We start from the raw sequence: 20,583 nt of genomic DNA, 5'->3' as shown, positions 1-20,583 counted from the left end.
ACCATCCTCTGAATGAAAAGGTTTCTTGCCATCTGTCTGTCTTTTATTGAGAGACTGGTTCTATATCTCTCATCCAATGGAAATATCCTTTATCTCTACCCCTTTGAGGATTTTATTAATTTTTTATGAAATTGCTTCTCATTGTTCTAAACTGCAGAGCAAACAGGCTCACTCGCTTTCATGTTTCTCAAAGGACAGTTCCACCATCCCAGAAATCAGTCTAGTGAGTTCTTGCTATACTCCTTCTATGGCAAGTATATCCTTCCTTGGGTTGGGGACCAGAACTGCACATGATGCTGGATCTTAAACAGCTTGTACCATATTTAATTCCTTAAAATATTGCTCCAGAAAATTATCTGGATTGTGTTCTAGGATTTCTTTCTCCACAAGCTTAGTATTCATTAGATTTACCCAATCTATTTGAAGATTTAAGTCAGCCATGATTACTGTATTCAATTTGTAGCATGCACCTTTTAATTTCTTGATTTGTACAATTCTCTATATTACCACTTACTGTTATTGGTCTTTAAATTATTTCTCCAATATTTGCAGCCCCTTGGCTGTTCCTTAGCTCCATCTAAACAACCTCCTCTTCCTCTTTTAGTAATACAGTTAGCTTATTCCTTATTACCAGCACTGCTCCACCTTCTTTTTCTTCTTGTCGTTCTCTCCCAAATGTTGACTATCCTTTGATATTCATTTCCCAGTCAGACTTGCCCTACAGCAGTGTGTTAGAACGGTAATTAAATCATGCCATTTGCTTTTATGACCAGTGTTGCTTCACCTATCATATTGCAAATGCTATGCACGTTCAGAAACAGGTGCTTTAAGTTCTGGTTTAACAGTATTCTGTAATTTGACCCTGGTTGATTCTAGGAGTTACTTTCCTGCTGCTCTCCACTTCAATTACAGCTTTATTTTATATCTGAATTCTGAGGTTCCCACCCCAGTAAGTGGTAATGGAGTATAAACTCTTCCCAATAGCACTAGAAAATTGCTCCACATATTTTAGTCCAGGTCCTGCTAAGGTGTGTTCCATCCTCCCTATAGTGTTTTCACTTGGCCCAGAATTGATCCCAATGCAGCAAAATCTAAAGCCCTCATCCCATGCCATCTTTTTCAGCCATTGTACATTTGTTCAAATGTCCTATTTTTCCACTTATTAAAACATGATGTGCAATCCTGAGATTACTGCCTTAATGGTACTGATTCCGATCTTTTGCCTAATGCTCTACATTCTAATTCCAGGATTTCATCCCTTTTTCTATGTATGGTGTTTGTGGCAATGTGAGAACCAGGTTCTCTGGTACTTCATCCTCCCGCAGTCATCAATGACCTGGTATCAGACAGCATACCATCCTGGGGCCAGGTCTGTGACCCCAGAAACTCCTGTGTGTTCCCCCAACTCTTGATAAGTCTGTCTCTGTTGCCCTTCCAAGCTTCTTCCCTCTCCACCCTCAACCACCAGCACCTGTGTAGTTGAGTCACTTGCAGTGCTGCAAGCTTGCTTCTCATTCCATCTTCTGATGAACGGTCACTCTCATCAGTGTTCAAGATGAATACACGTCCTGCTTGGTCTTTCTAGACTGCCGAGCAGTCATCCATTCTCTTTCTAGCTGCTTCGTCTTATTCTGTGATATGACTACATTATAGTGGGTCCATACTTACTGGAAAAATATTTACAAGTTAATAATATGCAAGATACTAATGTGCAAATTAGCCACCAAATTCAGGAAGTTGCATCTCACTGGGGTAGTGTGCTAGAAATAAAGCTATGCTGTTCCTGGAGCTGTCGCAAAAGTTAGATTTTAAAAAGTGTGCAGAATTCTGTATTTTACTTGTCTTTAAGACTGACATTGACAAAGCACAAGCCAGGTTTCAGTATTTATAACAAATGATCAGATTCCAACTACAGGTTAACAATGATGAACTGCCAACATTTATCTTGACTAGTTAAAACCCTAAACCCCCTTATCAGCTCCCCTTCTAGGCACACACTCAGTAGTTTGGATACTGGGCAAGACAATCGTTGGGCTTTTCAGTCTTAATGGCATCACTGACACAACTTAATTTTTAAATATGTTTCTTGTGTGTCATGCACATTGTGCTTAGTTTAATTCAATTTAGTTGCAATAGGGCCAATTAATTCAGTTGCCTAGAGAATGTTGTTTAATAACACCGATGACAGGTTCAGGTTCTGTACCAGCTGACATTTTACATCTTAAATTGTCACATCAGACAATATCATGCCAAGATAGTTGAGAATGCATTGCCAACCATAAGTAACTATCTTTGAGACAATTGAGATGCCACATAGACTTGGCAATGGAATAGGCCACTCAGCCCCCACAAACCTGCTTCAGCATTTGGTAATATCAGAGCTGATCTGAGTACTTCATATTTCTGCTGACACCTGATAACTTTTCACTCCCCTTTTTTTAATCAAGAATCTATCTACATCTGTCTTACCAATTTTCGAAGATTATGCTTCTGCTACCTATATTTTTATTTGCTCATGGGTAACTGATGACACTGTCAATGTGCCAGCATTTATTGCCTGCCCCTAATTGCACTTGGTTGTGAGCTACCTCCTTAAACTGTTCTTGTGGTGTAGAGACATCCACCTTGGTGTGAGGAAGGGAGTTGCAGGATTTTGACCCAGTGACACTGAAGAAAAAGTGATGTAGTTTGAAATCATGATTGAGGTGTTTTGCGGGAAGTTAGGGGCTGGGGGAGAGATTGGAGACTTGCAGGCAATGATTTTTGAATGCATCTGCTATTCTTGTTCTTCTGTGAGGTAGAGGCCATGCGTTTGAGGTAGAGGAAGGTGCTATTGAAGAAATCTTGGTGAGTTACTGCAGTGCATCTCTGGATGGTAGGCAATGCGCATTGGAGGTGAAAGGGGGTGAAATTTGAAGATAATGGATAAGGTGTCAGTCAAGTGGACTACTTTGTTCTGACTGCTGTCAATGTCCTGAATGCTGTCAAGTCTTTTGAGTACAATTGGAGTTGCATTCATTCAGGCAAGTTCGCTGCCTGAACTGCTGTGCTTTTCCAGCACCACTCTAATCTAGAGTCTGGTTTCCAGCATCTGCAGTCCTTGTTTTTACCACTGCAATCTTGCACTCCTGACTAGTCTTGTTTCGATGGATGGGCACTGGGGAGATAGTTGAATTACTCAAAGCAGAAGGCTTGGTCTCTAACTTGCTCTTGTAGCCACAGTAGTCATGTGGTTGGTCCAGTTCAATTTCTGGTCAATGGAAATCTCAAGAGTGTTGATTAGTGTGGGGTTCAGCAATTGTAATGCCATTGAATGTTCAGGGGCAAGGTGTCAATATCACTTTCATTGGAGATGGCATTGCCTGGCACTTGTGTGATGCAAATGTTAATGTCATTTATCAATCCAAGCTTGGATGTCGGGTACATCTTGCTGCATGTGGACACGGACTGCTTTGTTATCTGTGGTGTTACAAATTGGGGAGATGATGACCTGTCGGTATTATTGTTGGACTACTAATACAGAGATGAAAATGTGTTGCTGGTTAAAGCACAGCAGGTTAGGCAGCATCCAAGGAACAGGAAATTCGACGTTTCGGGCCAGAGAACTTCCTGTTCCTTGGATGCTGCCTAACCTGCTGTGCTTTAACCAGCAACACATTTTCAGCTCTGATCTCCAGCATCTGCAGACCTCACTTTTTACTACTAATACAGAGACCCAGGTAATATTCTCCAGACCCTGGGTTCAAATTCCACCATGGCAGATTATACGAGTTTGAATTCAGTAAAATATCTGAAGATGTGTCGATGACCATGATTCTTTTGTTTATTGTCGGAAAAGCCCATCTGGTTCATTAATGTCCTTGAGGGAAGGAAATCAGTTGTCCTTACTTGATCTGGCCTACATGTGACTCTTGGGTAATTGTAAGTGGGCATTAAATACGAGCGTAGCTAGCAAATCTATTCCCTGTGCATGGATATATTTCAAAAATGATGGTGAACATTATGCAACAATAAGCAAGCATCTCCCCTTCTGACCTTATGATAGAGGATGTTAGTCTTGGAATATGGTGGATCTAGCATACAACTTTGATGAATGTCTGCAATGACGACTTGTGCTGAAATGATTGGCCTTCAACAACTGCAACTGTCTTCCCTTGTGATATTTTTCTCCTTGATTCCCATTGACTCCAGTTTTACCAGGGTACCTTTATGCCAACTTGGTCAAATGCTATCTTAGTGTCAAGAACAGTCATTCTTTACTCCTTTGGAGTTCAGCTCTTTTGTTCATGTTTGGACCAAGCCTAAAATGAGGTCAGGAGCTGAGGTGGCCTGAGCCAAATCTAAATTGAATGTCAGCGCGCAAGTTACTTCTTGGTAGAGCCACTTAGTGGAGCTGTTGTCAACCCTTTCCATTTCTTTGCTGATGATCAAGTAGACTGATTAGGGTGGTAAATGGCAAAGTCTAATTATCCTGCTTTTTGTGCACTGGGCATGACTGCAATTTTCCATATTGTTGGATAGACGGTAGTGTTGTATTGAAAAAACCTGGCTAAGGGTCAGCTAGTTCTGTTCACTCAATTTGATACTGTCATGGACATTTACATCTGGGACAGGGACATTGGTGAAGACAAGGTAAAGTAGCTTTTTCCCTTTTGTTGATTCTCTCACCACCTTCTGCAGTCCCAGTTTAGTAAGCGATGTCCTTTCGGTCAGCTCAGTCAGCAGTGGTGCTACCAAGCCGCTCTTCATTTTGGACGTTGAGGCTCCCCCCTCCTAGAATATGTTTTGTGCCTTTGCCACCTTCAGACCTTCCTCCAAATGGTGTTCAACACAGAGGAAGAAATTAGGTGTTTGTGGTACTGAGTTCCAAATACTCTAAAGCTTTAGTGAGAAAACATTTCTCCTTAGCTGTGTCTTAAATAGATGATCCCTTATTTAAATGGTAACTCCTTGTTCTCAATTTTTGGCATGGTTCACGTTCAGTTTAAATAAGATGACTAGTACTGTACACTGTATTCCAGGTTGGCCTCCCCAATTCCCTAAACTAAAGCATAACCTAGCAAGTTTTGAGAAAGTTTGTAGCTCAGGTTGAAGTTCTGGATGTAGGTTTACTCGCTAAGCTGGAAGGTTCGTTTTCAGACGTTTTGTCACCGTACTAGGTAGCATCATCAGTGAGCCTCCGGATGAAGCACTAGTGGCCTGACCCACTTTCTCTTTGTGTTTAGGTTTCCTTGGGTTGGTGATGTTATCATGGTAGTCCACAAACCCACCAACACACTAAAACAGCAGCTAATGAACTTAAAAGACTCTATACAGACAACAAACAAAACTGATATCATTTATAAAATACCTTGCAAGAACTGTAACAAACACTATATTGGACAAACAGGCAGAAAACAAGTCACCAGGATATATGAACAGCAACTAGCCACAAAAAGATATGACCCACTGTCACTAGTATCCTTACATACAGATGAGCAAGGACACCACTTCAGTTGGGACAATGCATCCATCCTGTGACAAGCCAAATAGAGATATGAGGGAAATCAGGAGGGCAAAAAAGGGATATGAGATAGCTTTGGCAAATATAATTAAGGAGAATCCAAAAGGTTTTTACGAATATATTAAGGACAAAAGCATAACTAGGGAGAGAATAGGGCCCCTCAAAGATCAGCAAGGCAGCCTTTGCGTGGAGCTGCAGAAAGTGGGGGAGATACTAAACAAGTATTTTGCATCAGTGAGAAAAGGACATGGAAGATATGGAATGTAGGAAATAGATAGTGACATCTTGAACAATGTCCATTTTACAGAGGAGGAAGTGCTGGATGTCTTGAAACACATAAAGATGGATAAATTCCCAGGACCTGATCAGGTGTACCCTCGAATTCTGTGAGAAGCTAGGGAAGTGATTGCTGGGCCTCTTGCTGAGATATTTCTATCATCGATAGTCACAGGTGAGGTGCCAGAAGACTGGAAGTTGGCTAACATGGTGCCAGTGTTTTAAGGGTGGTAAGGACAAGTCAAAGAGCTATAGACCAGTGAGCCTGACATCGGTGGTGGGCATGTTATTGGAGGGAATCCTGAGGGACAGGATGTTCATGTATTTGGAAAGGAAAGGAAAGGACTGATTAAGGATAGTCAACATGGCTTTGTGTGTGGGAAATCATGTCTCACGAGCTTGAGTTTTTTGAAGAAGTAACAAAGAGGATTGATGAGGGCAGAGCATAGATGTGATCTAAATGGACTTCAGTAAGGCGTTCGGCAAGGTTCTCCATGGGATACTGGTGAGCAAGGTTAAATCTCATGGAATACAGGGAGAACTAGCTATTTAGATACAGAACTGGCTCAAAGGTAGAAGACAGAGGGTGGTGGTGGAGGGTTGTTTTTCAGACTGGAGGCCTGTGACCAATGGAGTGCAACAAGGATCAGTGCTGAGTCCTCTACTTTTCGTCATTTATATAAATGATTTGGATGTGAATGTAAGAGGTATAGTTTGTAAGTTTGCAGATGACACTAAAATTGGAGGTGTAATAGGCAGCGAAGAAGATTACCTCAGTTTACAACAGGATCTTGACCAAATGGGCCAATGGGCTGAGAAGTGGCAGATGGAGTTTAATTCAGATACATGCGAGGTGCTACATTTTGAGAAAGCAAATCTTAACAGGACTTATACACTTAATGATAAGGTCCTAGGGAGTGTTGCTGAACAAAGAGACCTTGGAGTGCAGGTTCATAGCTCCTTGAAAGTGGAGTCTCAGGTCGATAGAATAGTGAAGAAGGTATTTAGTATGCTTTCCTTTATTGGTCAGAGTATTGAGTACAGGAGTTGGGAGGTCATGTTGCAGCTGTACAGGACATTGGTTAGGCCACTGTTGGAATATTGCATACAATTCTGGTCTCCTTGCTATTGGAAAGATGTTGTGAAACTTGAAAGAGTTCAGAAAAGATTTATAAGGCTGTCGTCAGGGTTGGAGGGTTTGAGCTATAGGGAGAGGTTGAATAGGCTGGGGCTGTTGTCCCTGGAGCGTTGGAGGTTGAGGGGTGACCTTGTAGAGGTTTACAAAATTGAGAGGCATGGATAGGATAAATTGACAAAGTCTTTTCCCTGAGGTGGGGGAGCCCAGAACTAGAGGGCATAGGTTTAGGTTGGCGGGGGGGGAGAAGAAGATATGAGACCTAAGGGGCAACTTTTTCACACAGAGGGTGGTATGTGTATGGAATGAGCTGCCAGAGGAAGTGGTGGAGCCTGGTACAATTGCAACATTTAAAAGACATTTGGATGGGTATATGAATAGGAAGGGTTTGGAGGGATATGGACTGGTGCTGGCTGATGGGATTAGATTGGGTTGGGATATCTGGTCGACATGGACGGGTTGGACCAAAAGGTCTGTTTCCATGTTGTACAACTCTGACTCTAAGCATGGCATTCCAACTCTATCAACAAACACATTGACTTTGATCCCATTTACCACCCACGGAGAAAAAATGCACAGGTGACGAAATGTCTGAAATGAACCTTCCAGCTCAACAAACAACCTACATCCATACAGCATAACCTTTTTGTACTCATTCCCCAAACTGAAACAATCTACTTTTTTTCATAGAGGAACTCTCTTTTTGCAAAGGCAGTAAAAGCAGAGACTTGAATGTTTTTTAAGGTAGAGATGGATTAATTCTTGATAAGAAAATTGGTGTAACATTATTAGGGTTAGGCAGGAATGTCACTGTAACCCATCCTTTGCCATGACTAACCCACCTGGTCTACACACCCCTGGATATTATAGGCAACTTAGCGTGGCCAATCCACCTAACCTGCTTATCTTTGGACTATGGCAGGAAACCTATGAAGAAGTGGGGGGAATGTGCAAACTCCATACAGACAGTCACCTGAGACTGGAATCAAACCTGGGTCCCTGCTGCTGTGAGGGAGCAGTGCTAGCCACTGAGCCACCATGCTGCTACATTCTGGCCACAACTTGTACATGGAATAAATGTGCTGATTTCTTGCTGAAGATCAGTTTGAATCACAAAGATTAAACCACCTCTTCTTTCTCCCCCACCCCAGCATTACATAAGGATATTTTTTAGGAAAGTGAATCTTCTTAGAATAGCCAGCTCTTTAATTTTCCTGTTCTTGCATACTACATGTAATACTTGTGTGGTGACATGGTATATATTAGCATAAGTAACATCTCAGAAACATCATTATTGCACTTAACATCTTAATCATTAACATCTTAGCAGGGCATCAGGATAAATCACGTAGTTCTACGTCTGCACAAAACGTGTGCGGTGGTAGCTGATTTAAGTAACTGTACATTCAAGTCAATGTTTATGATTTATAGCACCCTCAATTTTCCTGGCATTAATATCACACAGAAAATTTTGTTTGCTTGAAATTATGCATGAAGATCCTCTGCCTTTTTAATGTACTTCACTTCTGTCAAATGAGCGAGGAATATTATGTTAAAAATGTACTCAATTATGAAGTAAAACATAGCATCAGGTGTTGCAATGGCTGCACTGTTATCCCTGAATCAAAAGTTGTTGCTTCAAACCTCATTCCGGATATGAGTATATAATCCAGGCTGTTACTTCGATGGACTATTCTGCAAAGTTCATGTTTTGTGCTTTTTTAGTACCTTGGGTGGATGTAAAATATACAATTACACTTCCATGTCCTTGCCGCCGTCAAATGTTGATGAGTTAATGTCTCAAGCAAACCAGTTTAAAACTGATTTGAAGATGCCGGTGTTAAACTGGGATGTACAAAGTTAAAAATCACAGCACCAGGCTATAGTCCAACAGGCTTAATTGGAAGCACTAGCTTTCAGAGTGCTGCTCCTTAATCAGATGGTTGTGGAGGACAGAATTTGTAGCAAAAGTTTACAGTATGATGTGACTGAAATTATACTTTGAAAAATACCTTAATTGTTTGTTGAGTCTTTCATCTGTTCGAATGCCATGATAGTTTCACTTCTTCCATGTGTAAATCACAACACCACAATTGGTGTTAGCCAGACAATATGTTGAAGGTGTTAGCCCCATGTTCTCTGTGCCATAATATTTAGACTGATTCTAATCTAAAAAGTGAGATAAGAGTCTTACATGACTTCATGCAGTTTTTGAGCAAAGTACAATGTAACTCAGCAAGTGCAAATTCACCCCACAAACACATTTGTATATGCGTGCATGTGGGTCACTCACTCTCAGCCATTCCTATACACACACGGACATGCATGCAAACACTCATACACACCCTTACAGACACACTCCCACATGTATCCTTTCACAGACTTAGACCACTCTACACTGACACACACACATATACACTCTTGCAGACACTCACAACCCTCCACCCTAGACACACCCCCTCCAGACTTAAAACACTCTACACTCTCATACACACACACATATACTCTCTCTCACACTCTTAATCCACCCCCCCACCCCAGACAAGCGCACACAAGCACTCATATACATATGTTTTGTGGGGTGAATTTGTACTTGCAGAGTTACATTGTACTTTGCTCAAAAACTGCATGAATTCATATAAGACTGTTATCTCACAGACAGAGAACACGGGGCTAACACCTTCAATATATTAACCTGAGAATATAACTTTAAAAAAAAATTAAACCTCTTGGACTATAACCTGGTATTGTGCTTTTTAACTTTGTACAGATTAAAATTAGTAACTTATCTTAATGTATTTTCTGAGGCTATGCGTTGTGTAAAATTTGCCCCTTATAACAAATTATCACTCTACAAAACCATGTATATGTTGCAAATTCCTTTGGGATTCAATACAATTGTGAAGTTCATTCCATCTTTCTTTTGTTTCTGAGTTAATAAGTAATATGTATGCTGTGGACTGTACTAAAACTTTCTTCCAGATTTTTTTATTTAGAAGGGTCAGTGTTACTACATAAGTAGAGAAATGCAAAATATTAAAGTAGCAAATGAGTAAAAATTTCAGAATCTTCTATCAGAAAACTGATATTTAAGCTACCATAAATTATTTTCTTCAGTAATGTAGCAATTTTAACTATCATCTGGACATCAATTTGCTCAGTTGGTCAGAATGTGATGCAGTGACACAGGTTCAATCTTCATACCAGCTGCAGTAGTCCATGGAACTGTGCCTCCTTACTTTGCGTCATGCTTGTGAAGTGATGCCCATCAACCCATGTAATCAATTGTCTCCTTCTAATAGAGAGAGATGCCTATTGCCCGTTCTGGATTAGGGCTAATTATTCGAGTTATCATCAAAACACTTTTTGATATATGTAAACAATCTGACTGGAATTTGTTTCCTTAAGACTACATTGCAGTCAAAGTAAGAGCAACATAATTTTTAATCGCAATTATTTTTAACATACAGAAAGGCACCAAATTTTGGCCTATGACGTTACAATATTTTTGGAACATTTTATAACTATTTCAGTTTCTTGTATTGAGACAGTTAAAACATTTGTAAAGTGGAAAAATTATAATCAAATTCTAGCAGAAGTAGAATCTTTGTCATAACGCTGGGAACAATAGTTCAACTTCTGAACTTGTGGACACCTTTACTCTTTGCAAGCTTCTTAATTATTACCACAATGAGAAGAATGCACATTGATTATTATTCTCTCATGGCACAATATTCAAGAAAATGTTAGTTTCTTCGTGTTACGTAACATCTGCCTTGAATCATACAAGATCTTTTTCAAGTTTTAACATTCAGATGTCAATAATGTAGCATGTTTTTACAAACTTCAGTCAATGAAAGTATCTCTGTCTGAAATTATGTTAGTAGCTTTAATATAAATGTGTTTAGTTTATGAACCTGAACTAGACTGAATAGGGAGTATAAATTCAGGTTCAATATCTATAAGGAATACACACTGTGTCCCTCATTTCAAATTGTTTAATCTACTTTTATTTGACTTGCATTAAACAAATTTATTTTTCCCATCTTAATGTTCTGAATCACATTGTAGTAAAAAATGAAACCGAAGCTCAAGTCCCCATCTATTTCATTACATGCTAATAAATATTCTGAGTAAAATAATAATAAGTTGTTTGGACAAAGATCAGAAACTTAATCACCACGTCTAGTTGTTCTAATTTTTTTTTCACACTACTGCAGCATATAATCTATAGCCGTAACTTGGACCTCCTGAAAATCCCAACCTTCAGTAAATGCCCAGTCAAGTTTATGGCTCATTTAAGGCAGAATTCTCTGAATAAAATAACCACACTACAGATGCCACATGCCGTTAGATATCCATTGCTATTAACACATGGCAATTACTTAAAGTTGAATTGAAGCAACCAAGTAACCAGGCTACAACTTGAGAAGTTATTGTACAGACTCTGGGCTGTCCCTCACCTTCTGTTGCACTCTACGGCAGCCTCAAGATCTGTAGCTTTGCAGTTTTTCTCTACACTTTGCCAATACCTCATGGTCTCAGTGCTGTCTTGGCTATCTCCAATTTACAGTTCTCCACTCATTCCACTCTTCTCCACACAAATCCCTTTCTTGTTGCTCATCCAACATGAGGATCACTTTCTCTGATCGTCTTTAGATATATTCTTGCCTTCAATTTGGGATTTCCTGTCACCTGCACTTGTGTTGATTCCTGTCTCAGCTTTGGGTCACAATTTTCTTTGGAGAGAGTGCAGAGAAGGTTTACGAGGATGTTGTCTGGTATGGAAGGTGCTAGCTATGAAGAGAGGTTGAGTAGGTTAGATTTGTTTTCATTAGAAAAAAGGAGATTGAGGGGGGACCTGATTGAGGTTTACAAAATCATGAAGGATATATTCAGGGTGGATAGAGATGAGCTTTTTCCCAGAGTAAGGGATTCTATAATGAGGTCATTATAGAGGTGAGAGGTGAAAAGTTTAAGGGGGATACACGCGGTAAGTACTTCACATACACTGTGGTGGGTGTGTGGAACGTGTTGCCAACAGCTGTGGTAGAGGCAGGCACGGTAGATTCAGTTAAGATGCGTCTGGACAGATGCATGAGTAGGTGGGGAGCAGAGGGATACAGGTGCTTTGGAATTGGGTGACAGGTTTAGACAGTAGATTTGGATCGGCTCGGGCTTGGAGGGACGAAGGACCTGCTCCTGTGCTGTAAATTTTCTTTGTTCTTTTGGTTCATTTATTGGGAACTAAATTACCAATAATTAGATATTTTTAACTCATTCATTTGTGTTGGTGACGCAGCATTTTTATAGTTTTCTCCATGTTATTTTTCTTAGAGTATGATGCATTAGCAAAAGTGATACAACAGCATCCTGATAGACATGAAACCTTACAGTAAGTATGTAAGCAAATATTTACCATAAATTTTACTTTTGTTTATTAAATATGACAAATTCTGATACAGTCGGTAAATGGGCAAGTATGCAGAGGCAATATTTGCTCATATTAACCTTGCTGTTTATGACTAATGCTGAATATTGACTGTTCTGTCAGTTTGCATTTGTCACATGGAAGATCCCATCCACTGAACCGAAGGCAAATTCATAAGAGGAAAGTTGAGAATAAATGACAAAATGCAGACTAAATGTCAGTAGAAAATGTAAAAATTATATTTGATCTTTGATAAATATTTTCTCTGATTTAATTTCTAGGCAACTGGAAGCATTGGGTAAAGAATTAGAGCACCTATCTCATATTAAGGAGAGTGTTGAAGATAAGGTAATATTAAACCCCGGGCAAATCTTTCCATTTTATTTTTTCAAGTTTCATTCAAATTAACGCTTCTAACTGCAATTTTATTATTACTAGCTTGAATTAAGAAGAAAACAATTCCATGTTCTACTCAGTACTATACATGAACTACAACAAACACTGGAAAGTAAGTACTTACAGAAAAGAAAACTTCTACCATTTTCCCATATTTGCAAATAGCAGCTACAATGTGAAATACTTTGACCAGCCAGCTTTGTTAATGTGGTGGGAAAGATGGAGAAGTCTGGAAAATTTTCAAATGATGTCCTTGGCCCATATTACACTCACAACACCTGAACAACTCACATCAAAATGAACAATTATACCAGATGGTGCTGGGTGTACTGAGACATGCCGTCTTCTGTGGCACACAAATTAAGCTAGTTGATAGCTACGTAAAGTATTTGTGTGTTAACCCAAAAGTTTAATTTCTGCTTTTATAGTATCCTAAGTTTTTACTTGTGCACTTATGCACATGTTTAAGTTCCACATGATTTTCAGTGTTACGCAAGGGAACTACTAATTCAGGATAATTGAATTCAGGAATAGAGGATCCTGAGTTAGATTAAGTATCCAAAATGATTAGGCTTGATTTACTGAGCCATAGGTATGATGTACTAAATGCAATAATCATGGAACTAATGGTGAAGGAGCAACCCTGGCCAAGTGCAAATCAGTGAAAATGCAATGCAAACATTATATGGTGTTTAACCAGTTTAGGTTCCATGCCATATTTTGAATGTCTCATCAAGGCAAGTACATTGTTGTGACACCTACAGGGAATGTTCTGCTAAAACATGCTTTGCATTACAAACTTGGAGCTGTCATTTGCACCTTTCAGTGAAGCCAGTTTGTTCCATATGCAGTGTTGAGTATCTCATGAGAGTTGCCTTATGCTGCTGTGGACACAGTACAGCTAGTTTCATAACATAACCAAGGATGTGATAATAATCCTCCCTCTTGATCTGATCTGGACATTTGTGGACCTTCCTGCTACATTATCTCTGGCAGAATGAATATTTACTCATTGAGGTGAGACTAAATATAAATCCATAGAAGGCCAAAAGAGATAACAACAGAATTAGTTAATTCAGTCATTTGAGTGCGTTGCCGTTCAATCATAGCGGATATGTTTCTCAACCCCATTCTCCTGCCTTCTACCTGTAACCTTTGTTCCTCGTACTAATCGAGAACCTATCTATCTCCAACATAAATACACTCAGTGACTTGGCCTCCACAACCTTCTATGGCAGTGAGTTTTACAGATTCACCAGTATCTGGCTGAAGAAATTCCTCCCCTTCTCAGTTCTAAAGTGTTATCCCTTTACTCTGAGGCTGTGCCCTCATGACCTAGTTTCTCCTATAAGTGGAAACATCATCTCCATGATCACTCTTTCCAAGACTCAGAATTCTGAGTTTCAATGAGATCTCTCCCCCTCCCCCACCCCCACCCCCCGCATCCTTCTAAACTCCATTGAGTACAGAGTCCTCAACTGCTCCTCATGTGGCAAACCTTTCAATTCCAGGTTACTCCTTGTAAACCTGTTCTGAACTCCCTCCAATGCCAGCACACACTCCCTTAGATATTGGGGTCACAATATTTAAAATGTGATCTGACTAGAGCCCTATACAGCCCCAGCAGGACATCCCTGCGCTTGTTTTCTATGATTTTTATTTTGTGGCAAAGTCAACATATCAAATAGCAATTGTGATTTGGTTATAGATGAGAGTGCTCACACCAGTTTCTCCATGCAGGATATTTTTGTTCATGAAAGAATACTATTTTAGAGAAAGGACCACTTCTTTGCACCATTCAATTAGATCATGGCTCACCACTTCCCTAATCTTCCATATACTTTGATGTCATGAATACCCAGGTATCTTTTAATGTTTTGAAAATGCTCAATGACTCAGATTCTGCAATCCTCTGGGATAGAGAATTATAAAGATTCATCACCCTGAGTGAAAAACATTTTTGCTAATCACAGCCTTAAATGTCCGATCTCTTACTTTGAAACGATGTTGCGTTGTTCTAGGTTCTCCATCAAGGGTAGTATTCTCTTTATAGTCACCAGTCACACCCTGGAAGACTGTTCTGAGCTTTAATGAGATTACCCCTCATTCTTCAAAACTGAAGAGAATACTGGAAACAGTTCCTTCATTCTTGCTTTGTTAAACAATCCTGACAACCCCAGAGTTTATTCTGGTGAATCTCTGTTGTACTCCCACTATGGCAAGATGCTTGCAGGTAAAGGGAAAGCTGGAAAATGGGAAGCCTTCAGGAATGAGATAAGGAGAATCCAGAGAAAGTATATTCCTGTTAGGGTGAAAGGAAAGGCTGTAGGTATAGGGAATGCTGGATGACTAAAGAAATTGAGGGTTTGGTTAAGAAAAAGAAGGAAGCATATGTCAGGTGCAGACAGGATAGCTCGAGTGAATCCTTAGAGTATAAATGCAGGAGGAGTATACTTAAGAGGCAAATCAGTAGGGCAAAAAGGGGACATAGCTTTGGCAAATAGAATTAAGGAGAATCCAAAGAGTTTTTACAAATACATTAAGGACAAAAGGGTAACTAGGGAGAGAATAGGGCCCCTCAAAGATCAGCAAGGCGGCTTTTGTGTGGAGCCGCAGAAAATGGGAGAGATACTAAATGAGTATTTTGCATCAGTATTTACTGTGGAAACGCATATGGAAGATATGGAATGTATGGAAACAGATGGTGACATCTTGCAAAATGTCCATAATACAGAGAAGGAAGTGCTGAATGTCTTGAAATGCATAAAGGTGGATAAATCCCCAGGACCTGATCAGATGTACCCTAGAACTCTGTGGGAAGCTAGAAAAGTGATTGCTGGGCCTCTTGCTGAGATATTTGTATCATCGATAGTCACAGGTGAGGTAGCGGAAGACTGGAGGTTGGCTAATGTGGCGCCACTGTTTAAGAAGGGTGGTAAGGACAAGCCAGGGAACTATAGACCAGTGAGCCTGACGGTGGTGGGCAAGTTGTTGGAGGAAATCCTAAGCGATTGGATGTACATGTATTTGGAAAGGCAAGGACTGATGAGGGATAGTCAACATGGCTTTGTGTGTGGGAAATCATGTCTCTCAAACTTGATTGAGTTTTTTGAAGAAGTAACAAAGAGAATTGATGAGGGCAGAGCGGTAGATGTGATCTATATGGACTTCAGTCAGGTGTTCGACAAGGTTCCCCATGGGGGACTAGTGAGCAAGGTTAAATCTCATGGAATACAGGGAGAAGTAGCATTTGGATACAGAACTGGCTCAAAGGTAGAAGACCAGAGGGTGGTGGTGGAGGGTTGTTTTTCAGACTGGAGGCCTGTGACCAGTGGAGTGCCACAAGGATTGATGCTAGGTCCTCTACTTTTTGTCATTTATGTAATTGATTTGGATGTGAGCATAAGAGGTACTGTTAGTAAGTTTGCAGATGACACCAAAATTGGAGGTGTCGTGGACAATGAAGAAGGTTACCTCAAATTACAACAGGATCTTGATCAGATGGGCCAATGGGCTGGGAAGTCGCAGTTGGAGTTTAATTCAGATAAATGTGAGGTGCTGTATTTTGGGAAAGCAAATCTTAGCAGGACTTACACACTTAATGGCAAGGTCCTAGGGAGTGTTGCTGTACAAAGAGACCTTGGAGTGCAGGTTCATAGCTCCTTGAAAGGGGAGTCGCAGGTAGATACAATAATGAAGAAGGCGCTTGTTCTGCTTTTTTATTGGTCAGAGTATTGAGTACAGGAGTTGGGAGATCATGTTGCGGCTGTACAGGACATTGGTTCGGCCAATGTTGGAATATTGTGCAATTCTGGTCTCCTTCCTATTGGAAAGAAGTTGTGAAGCTTTAAAAGGTTCAGAAAAGATTTACAAGGATGTTGCCAAGATTGGAGGATTTGAGCTATAGGGAGAGACTGAATAGACTGAGGCTGTTTTCCCTGGAGCATCGGAGATTGAGGGGTGACCTTATAGAGGTTTACAAATTCACAAGGGGCGTTAATAGGATAACTAGACAAAGTCTTTTCCCTGGGGACGGGGAGTTCAGAACTAGAGGGCATAGGTTTAGGGTGAGAGGGGAAAGATACCTAAGGGGCAACTTTTTCCACACAGAGGGTGGTGAATGTATGGAATGAGCTGCCAGAGGAAGTGGTGGAGGCTGGTACAATTGCAACATTTAAAATGCATTTGGATGAGTATATGAATAGGAGGGTTTTGGAGGGTTATGAGCTAATTCTGGCAGGTGGGACTAGATCAGGTTGGGATATCTGGTTGGCATGGACGAGTTGGACCGAAGGGTCTGTTTCCGTGCCGAACACCTCTACGACTCTAAGACTCGAGATAAAAAATCCATGCGCATGATACTCCAGGTTGTCTCACTGAGGCGCTATAGAATTGAAGCAAGACATTTTTATTCATGTGCTTAGATTCCCTTGCGATCAAGACCCAGGTGCCTTGGATCAGACACTTCCCAGCCTCTCATCATTTAAGCAATGATTTTGCAGAAGTCACATGACACCAGATGATAGTCCAACAGGTTGATTTGAAATCGCAAGCTTTTGGACTTCACTTCACCTGATGAAGGAGTTGTGCTCTGAAAACTTGCGATATTAGATAAACCTGTTGGACTATAACCTGGTGTTGTGACTTCTGATCTTGTCACACCATTTAAGTCATACTTCTTCTGTTTGTTTGTTTCAAATTGGGTAACTTCACATTTTCCATCTGCCATGTTCTTGCCCATTTACTTATCCTATTTAAGTCTCCTTGAAGCCTCCCTGCATTCTCTGAAGATTTGCATTCCCACCCAGTTTTATCTCTTCTGCAAATGTGGAAATACTGCTTTTGTCCCCATATTCAGATATGCTATTGCGCACCTGCAGAGCAGGTGGGACTTGAACCTGGACTTCCTGGCTCACAGATAAGCATCCTGCCCATGTGCCACAAGGCCCCTCCTTGGTCCCCACATCTGTTTTTTCTGTTTTTATATTCAAAAGTGCTGTTACACAAACAAATGTTTTTATCCCCCTCAACAAGTCACCTGTGGATTTTTTCATTTAATAACCATTACCAATAAGTAGTCCCAACATCTACCTCTTTTTGAATCAACCCGTTCAGATGTGATATGGCACACCTCAGGAGGAGGTGGGGCTTGAACCCAGGCCTTCAGGACCAGATTTGGGATGCTACCACTGCACCACAAGATGCATAATTATAAATGAATTCAGTTCTGCCATCTGACATGGTGGGATTTGAACCTTGGTCCCCAGAACATGACAAGGGTCTCTAGTTTATTAGTTTATCAATAATACCCATTCGGTCATCATCTTCCCTGGGTCCTCACATCTGAATCTAACATTTTCCCTGCTACTGACATCAAGCAAAAAGGTCTGCAGTTCAAATAAAAGCAAAATACCATGGATGCTGCAAGTCTGAAATAAAAACACAGTGCTCGAGACCGAAGAATCGGAGTCATACTGGACTTGAAATATTAACTTGTTCTTTTCTCTCCACAGATGTTGCCAGATATGCTGAGTTTCTCCAGCACTTTGTTAGTTCGCCATTTAATGGTGAAGTTATACTTGCTACTTTCTGATCTTCAGGGACCTTTCCAGAATCCATAGAATTTTGAAAGATAGCGATCATTGCATCCTCTAGTCCTACAACCTCCCCCATTAATCCTCTGGGATGAACTCATCAGTTCCAGGGGATTTATCAACCTTCAATTCAACTAATGTATCAAGTGCGCTCCCTCTTTATTAATACTAATTTCTTTCAGTTCCTCATTTTCATAACTTCATTCATTAGTATTTCTGGAAAATTTTCTGTATCTTTCTCTGTGAAAGCAGACACAAAATAGTTGTTTAGTGTCTCCTATTTTCCTATTGTCCATTGTAATTTATGCAGCCTGGTAATCAACCACAATTGTCTAATGTTTTTCTTCACATATACCTAAAGATGCTTGTATAATCCTTCATCTTCTCATTAGTGTGCACTCTCATTCTCTTTTTGTTTTCGTTTTAATCAGTGTCTTGGTCATCATTTGTTGAATTCTTAATTGCTCCTAATTCATGGATTTTTTTAAGCAATTCTAAAAGCAGGGCTCCTGAAAAATTAAGTGGTCATCTTGAAGCCATTTCAAACCCCTTTCATAGCGTTATAGCTTTAGAATTAGTTCCTTTTCCCAAATAAAGTGTCCCTTTACCTCATGGACTGTACATTTGAAGTGCTGCAATATTTCACAAAAGGGCAGCAGATGTATAGTTCCTTGGAAGTGCAGTCACGGGTAGACATGGTGGTGAAGGAGGCTTTTGGCATGCTTGCCTTCATTGGTCCATGCATTGAGTATAGGAGTTGGGATGTCATGTTGGAGCTGTACAGGACATTAGTGAGGCCACTTTTAGAATCCTGCATTTAATTCTGATTTCCCTGCTCTAGGAAAGATATTAAACTTGAAAGGGTTCAGAAAAGGGTTGGTTTCCATCTTTATAACTCTGCCTTTATAACAAACCATGCATTATAATGCAATGTAGTTCTGTGCAATTATCAAAGAATTCTACTGTTGTTTCAACAGAATAAGGATGTTATTTAACCCTTTAAAGGTATGATAAAATAAACAGCAATGCTCAGATCTTAGTTATGCAAACATTGTAGTTGTAACACAACTTTTTTTATGCTAATTTAGGTGATGAGAAATTGTCAGAAGGTGAGGACTCTCCTGAGACTCGCATGGAGATGCAAAATGGACATTAGTGGAGCTGCCATTGAGAGCATTTTTATTACAGTGAAAGTTTTTTTAAACATTTAATGCTTACCTCAGAGCTCCAAAGATCAGCTTTTTAAGTGCATATTGTTTTTGAAAACAAGGATGAAAAATATGGAAATGTTGAATTGACTAATAAAAAGCACAAATTGAAAGCTTGTCTCAATACAGATGCCATGAAAATATTGAATGTCATAAAAGCTTGCTAGGTTCACCAATGTCCTTTAGAGGAGGAAATCTGTCATACTTAACTGGTTTGGCCTACAAGTGATTTCAGTGTCTGAACAATGTGGTTGACTCTTAAATGCTACCTAAAATTGTCTAACATTTGACTCATTTGAAGTAAATTGCTACAGAAAAGTTGCAAAGGAATAGAACTGGATGGACCGCATACATCAGCTTGGAACTAGAAATGACAAAGCACACTTTGCCTTATTGACTCTGCAAAGCCCTTCTTTCTAAAGCCTGCTGGCTTATACTGCCATTTGAAGAACTGTCTGAGACACTAGTCAATCAACAGACTGATACAGTCATACTCACCAAATTGTACCTTACAGATGTATCACTATCACCAGGTATTGTCCCACTAATAGGGCAGACCAAGCTATACAGCTGGGAGGGAGTTACACTTGGAATCTTCAACATTGTCTCTAGACTCCATGAAGTGACATGATATCAATCCAAACATAGGCAAGAAAATCTCTTACTTATTACCACCTACTGCACCCTTAGCTAATGAATCAGTATTCCTCCCTCAAACATTCATTGGATGAAGCGCTGAGGGTAGGAAGGGCATGGAATGTACTCTGGGTGGGGACCTTTGGACAATCATTAAGCGATGCTTGGCAACACTGCTACTGAGCAACCTAGCCAAGTCCTGACCAATATAAATGCCAGGTTAGGTCTGCAACAGGTGTTGAGGCAACCAACAGGAAAAGCCTACCATATCTTGTCCTCACCAATCAATGTCATTGCATCTGTCCATGACATATTTGGTAGCAGTGAATATTGTACTGTCCTTGTGAAAGCAAAGTCCCAACTTCACCTGATCGGATTCTCAATCGTGTTTTGTGATGCTATCA

General features: G+C 40.2%; 1 protein-coding gene across 1 annotated transcript in view; it reads left to right on the top strand.

The window, feature by feature from the left end:
• The window catches only part of thoc7 (THO complex 7), a 29,992-nt gene extending 10,336 nt beyond the window's left edge, over window positions 1-19,656 (top strand). Inside the window, exons 5-8 of the mRNA XM_060835196.1 lie at window positions 12,252-12,309; window positions 12,627-12,693; window positions 12,784-12,853; window positions 19,424-19,656. Coding sequence (XP_060691179.1) covers window positions 12,252-12,309; window positions 12,627-12,693; window positions 12,784-12,853; window positions 19,424-19,491 — 263 coding nt within the window. The 3' untranslated portion in view covers window positions 19,492-19,656. The remainder of the gene's footprint in view (window positions 1-12,251; window positions 12,310-12,626; window positions 12,694-12,783; window positions 12,854-19,423) is intronic.
• Window positions 19,657-20,583: the final 927 nt, after the last annotated feature.

The sequence above is a fragment of the Hemiscyllium ocellatum genome, chromosome 14 (genome assembly GCF_020745735.1).
Source record: "Hemiscyllium ocellatum isolate sHemOce1 chromosome 14, sHemOce1.pat.X.cur, whole genome shotgun sequence".
NCBI classification, from domain to species: Eukaryota; Metazoa; Chordata; class Chondrichthyes; order Orectolobiformes; family Hemiscylliidae; genus Hemiscyllium; species Hemiscyllium ocellatum.
The sequence above is the reverse complement of the archived record's forward strand: the minus strand, read 5'-3'. Positions and strand labels throughout refer to the sequence as shown.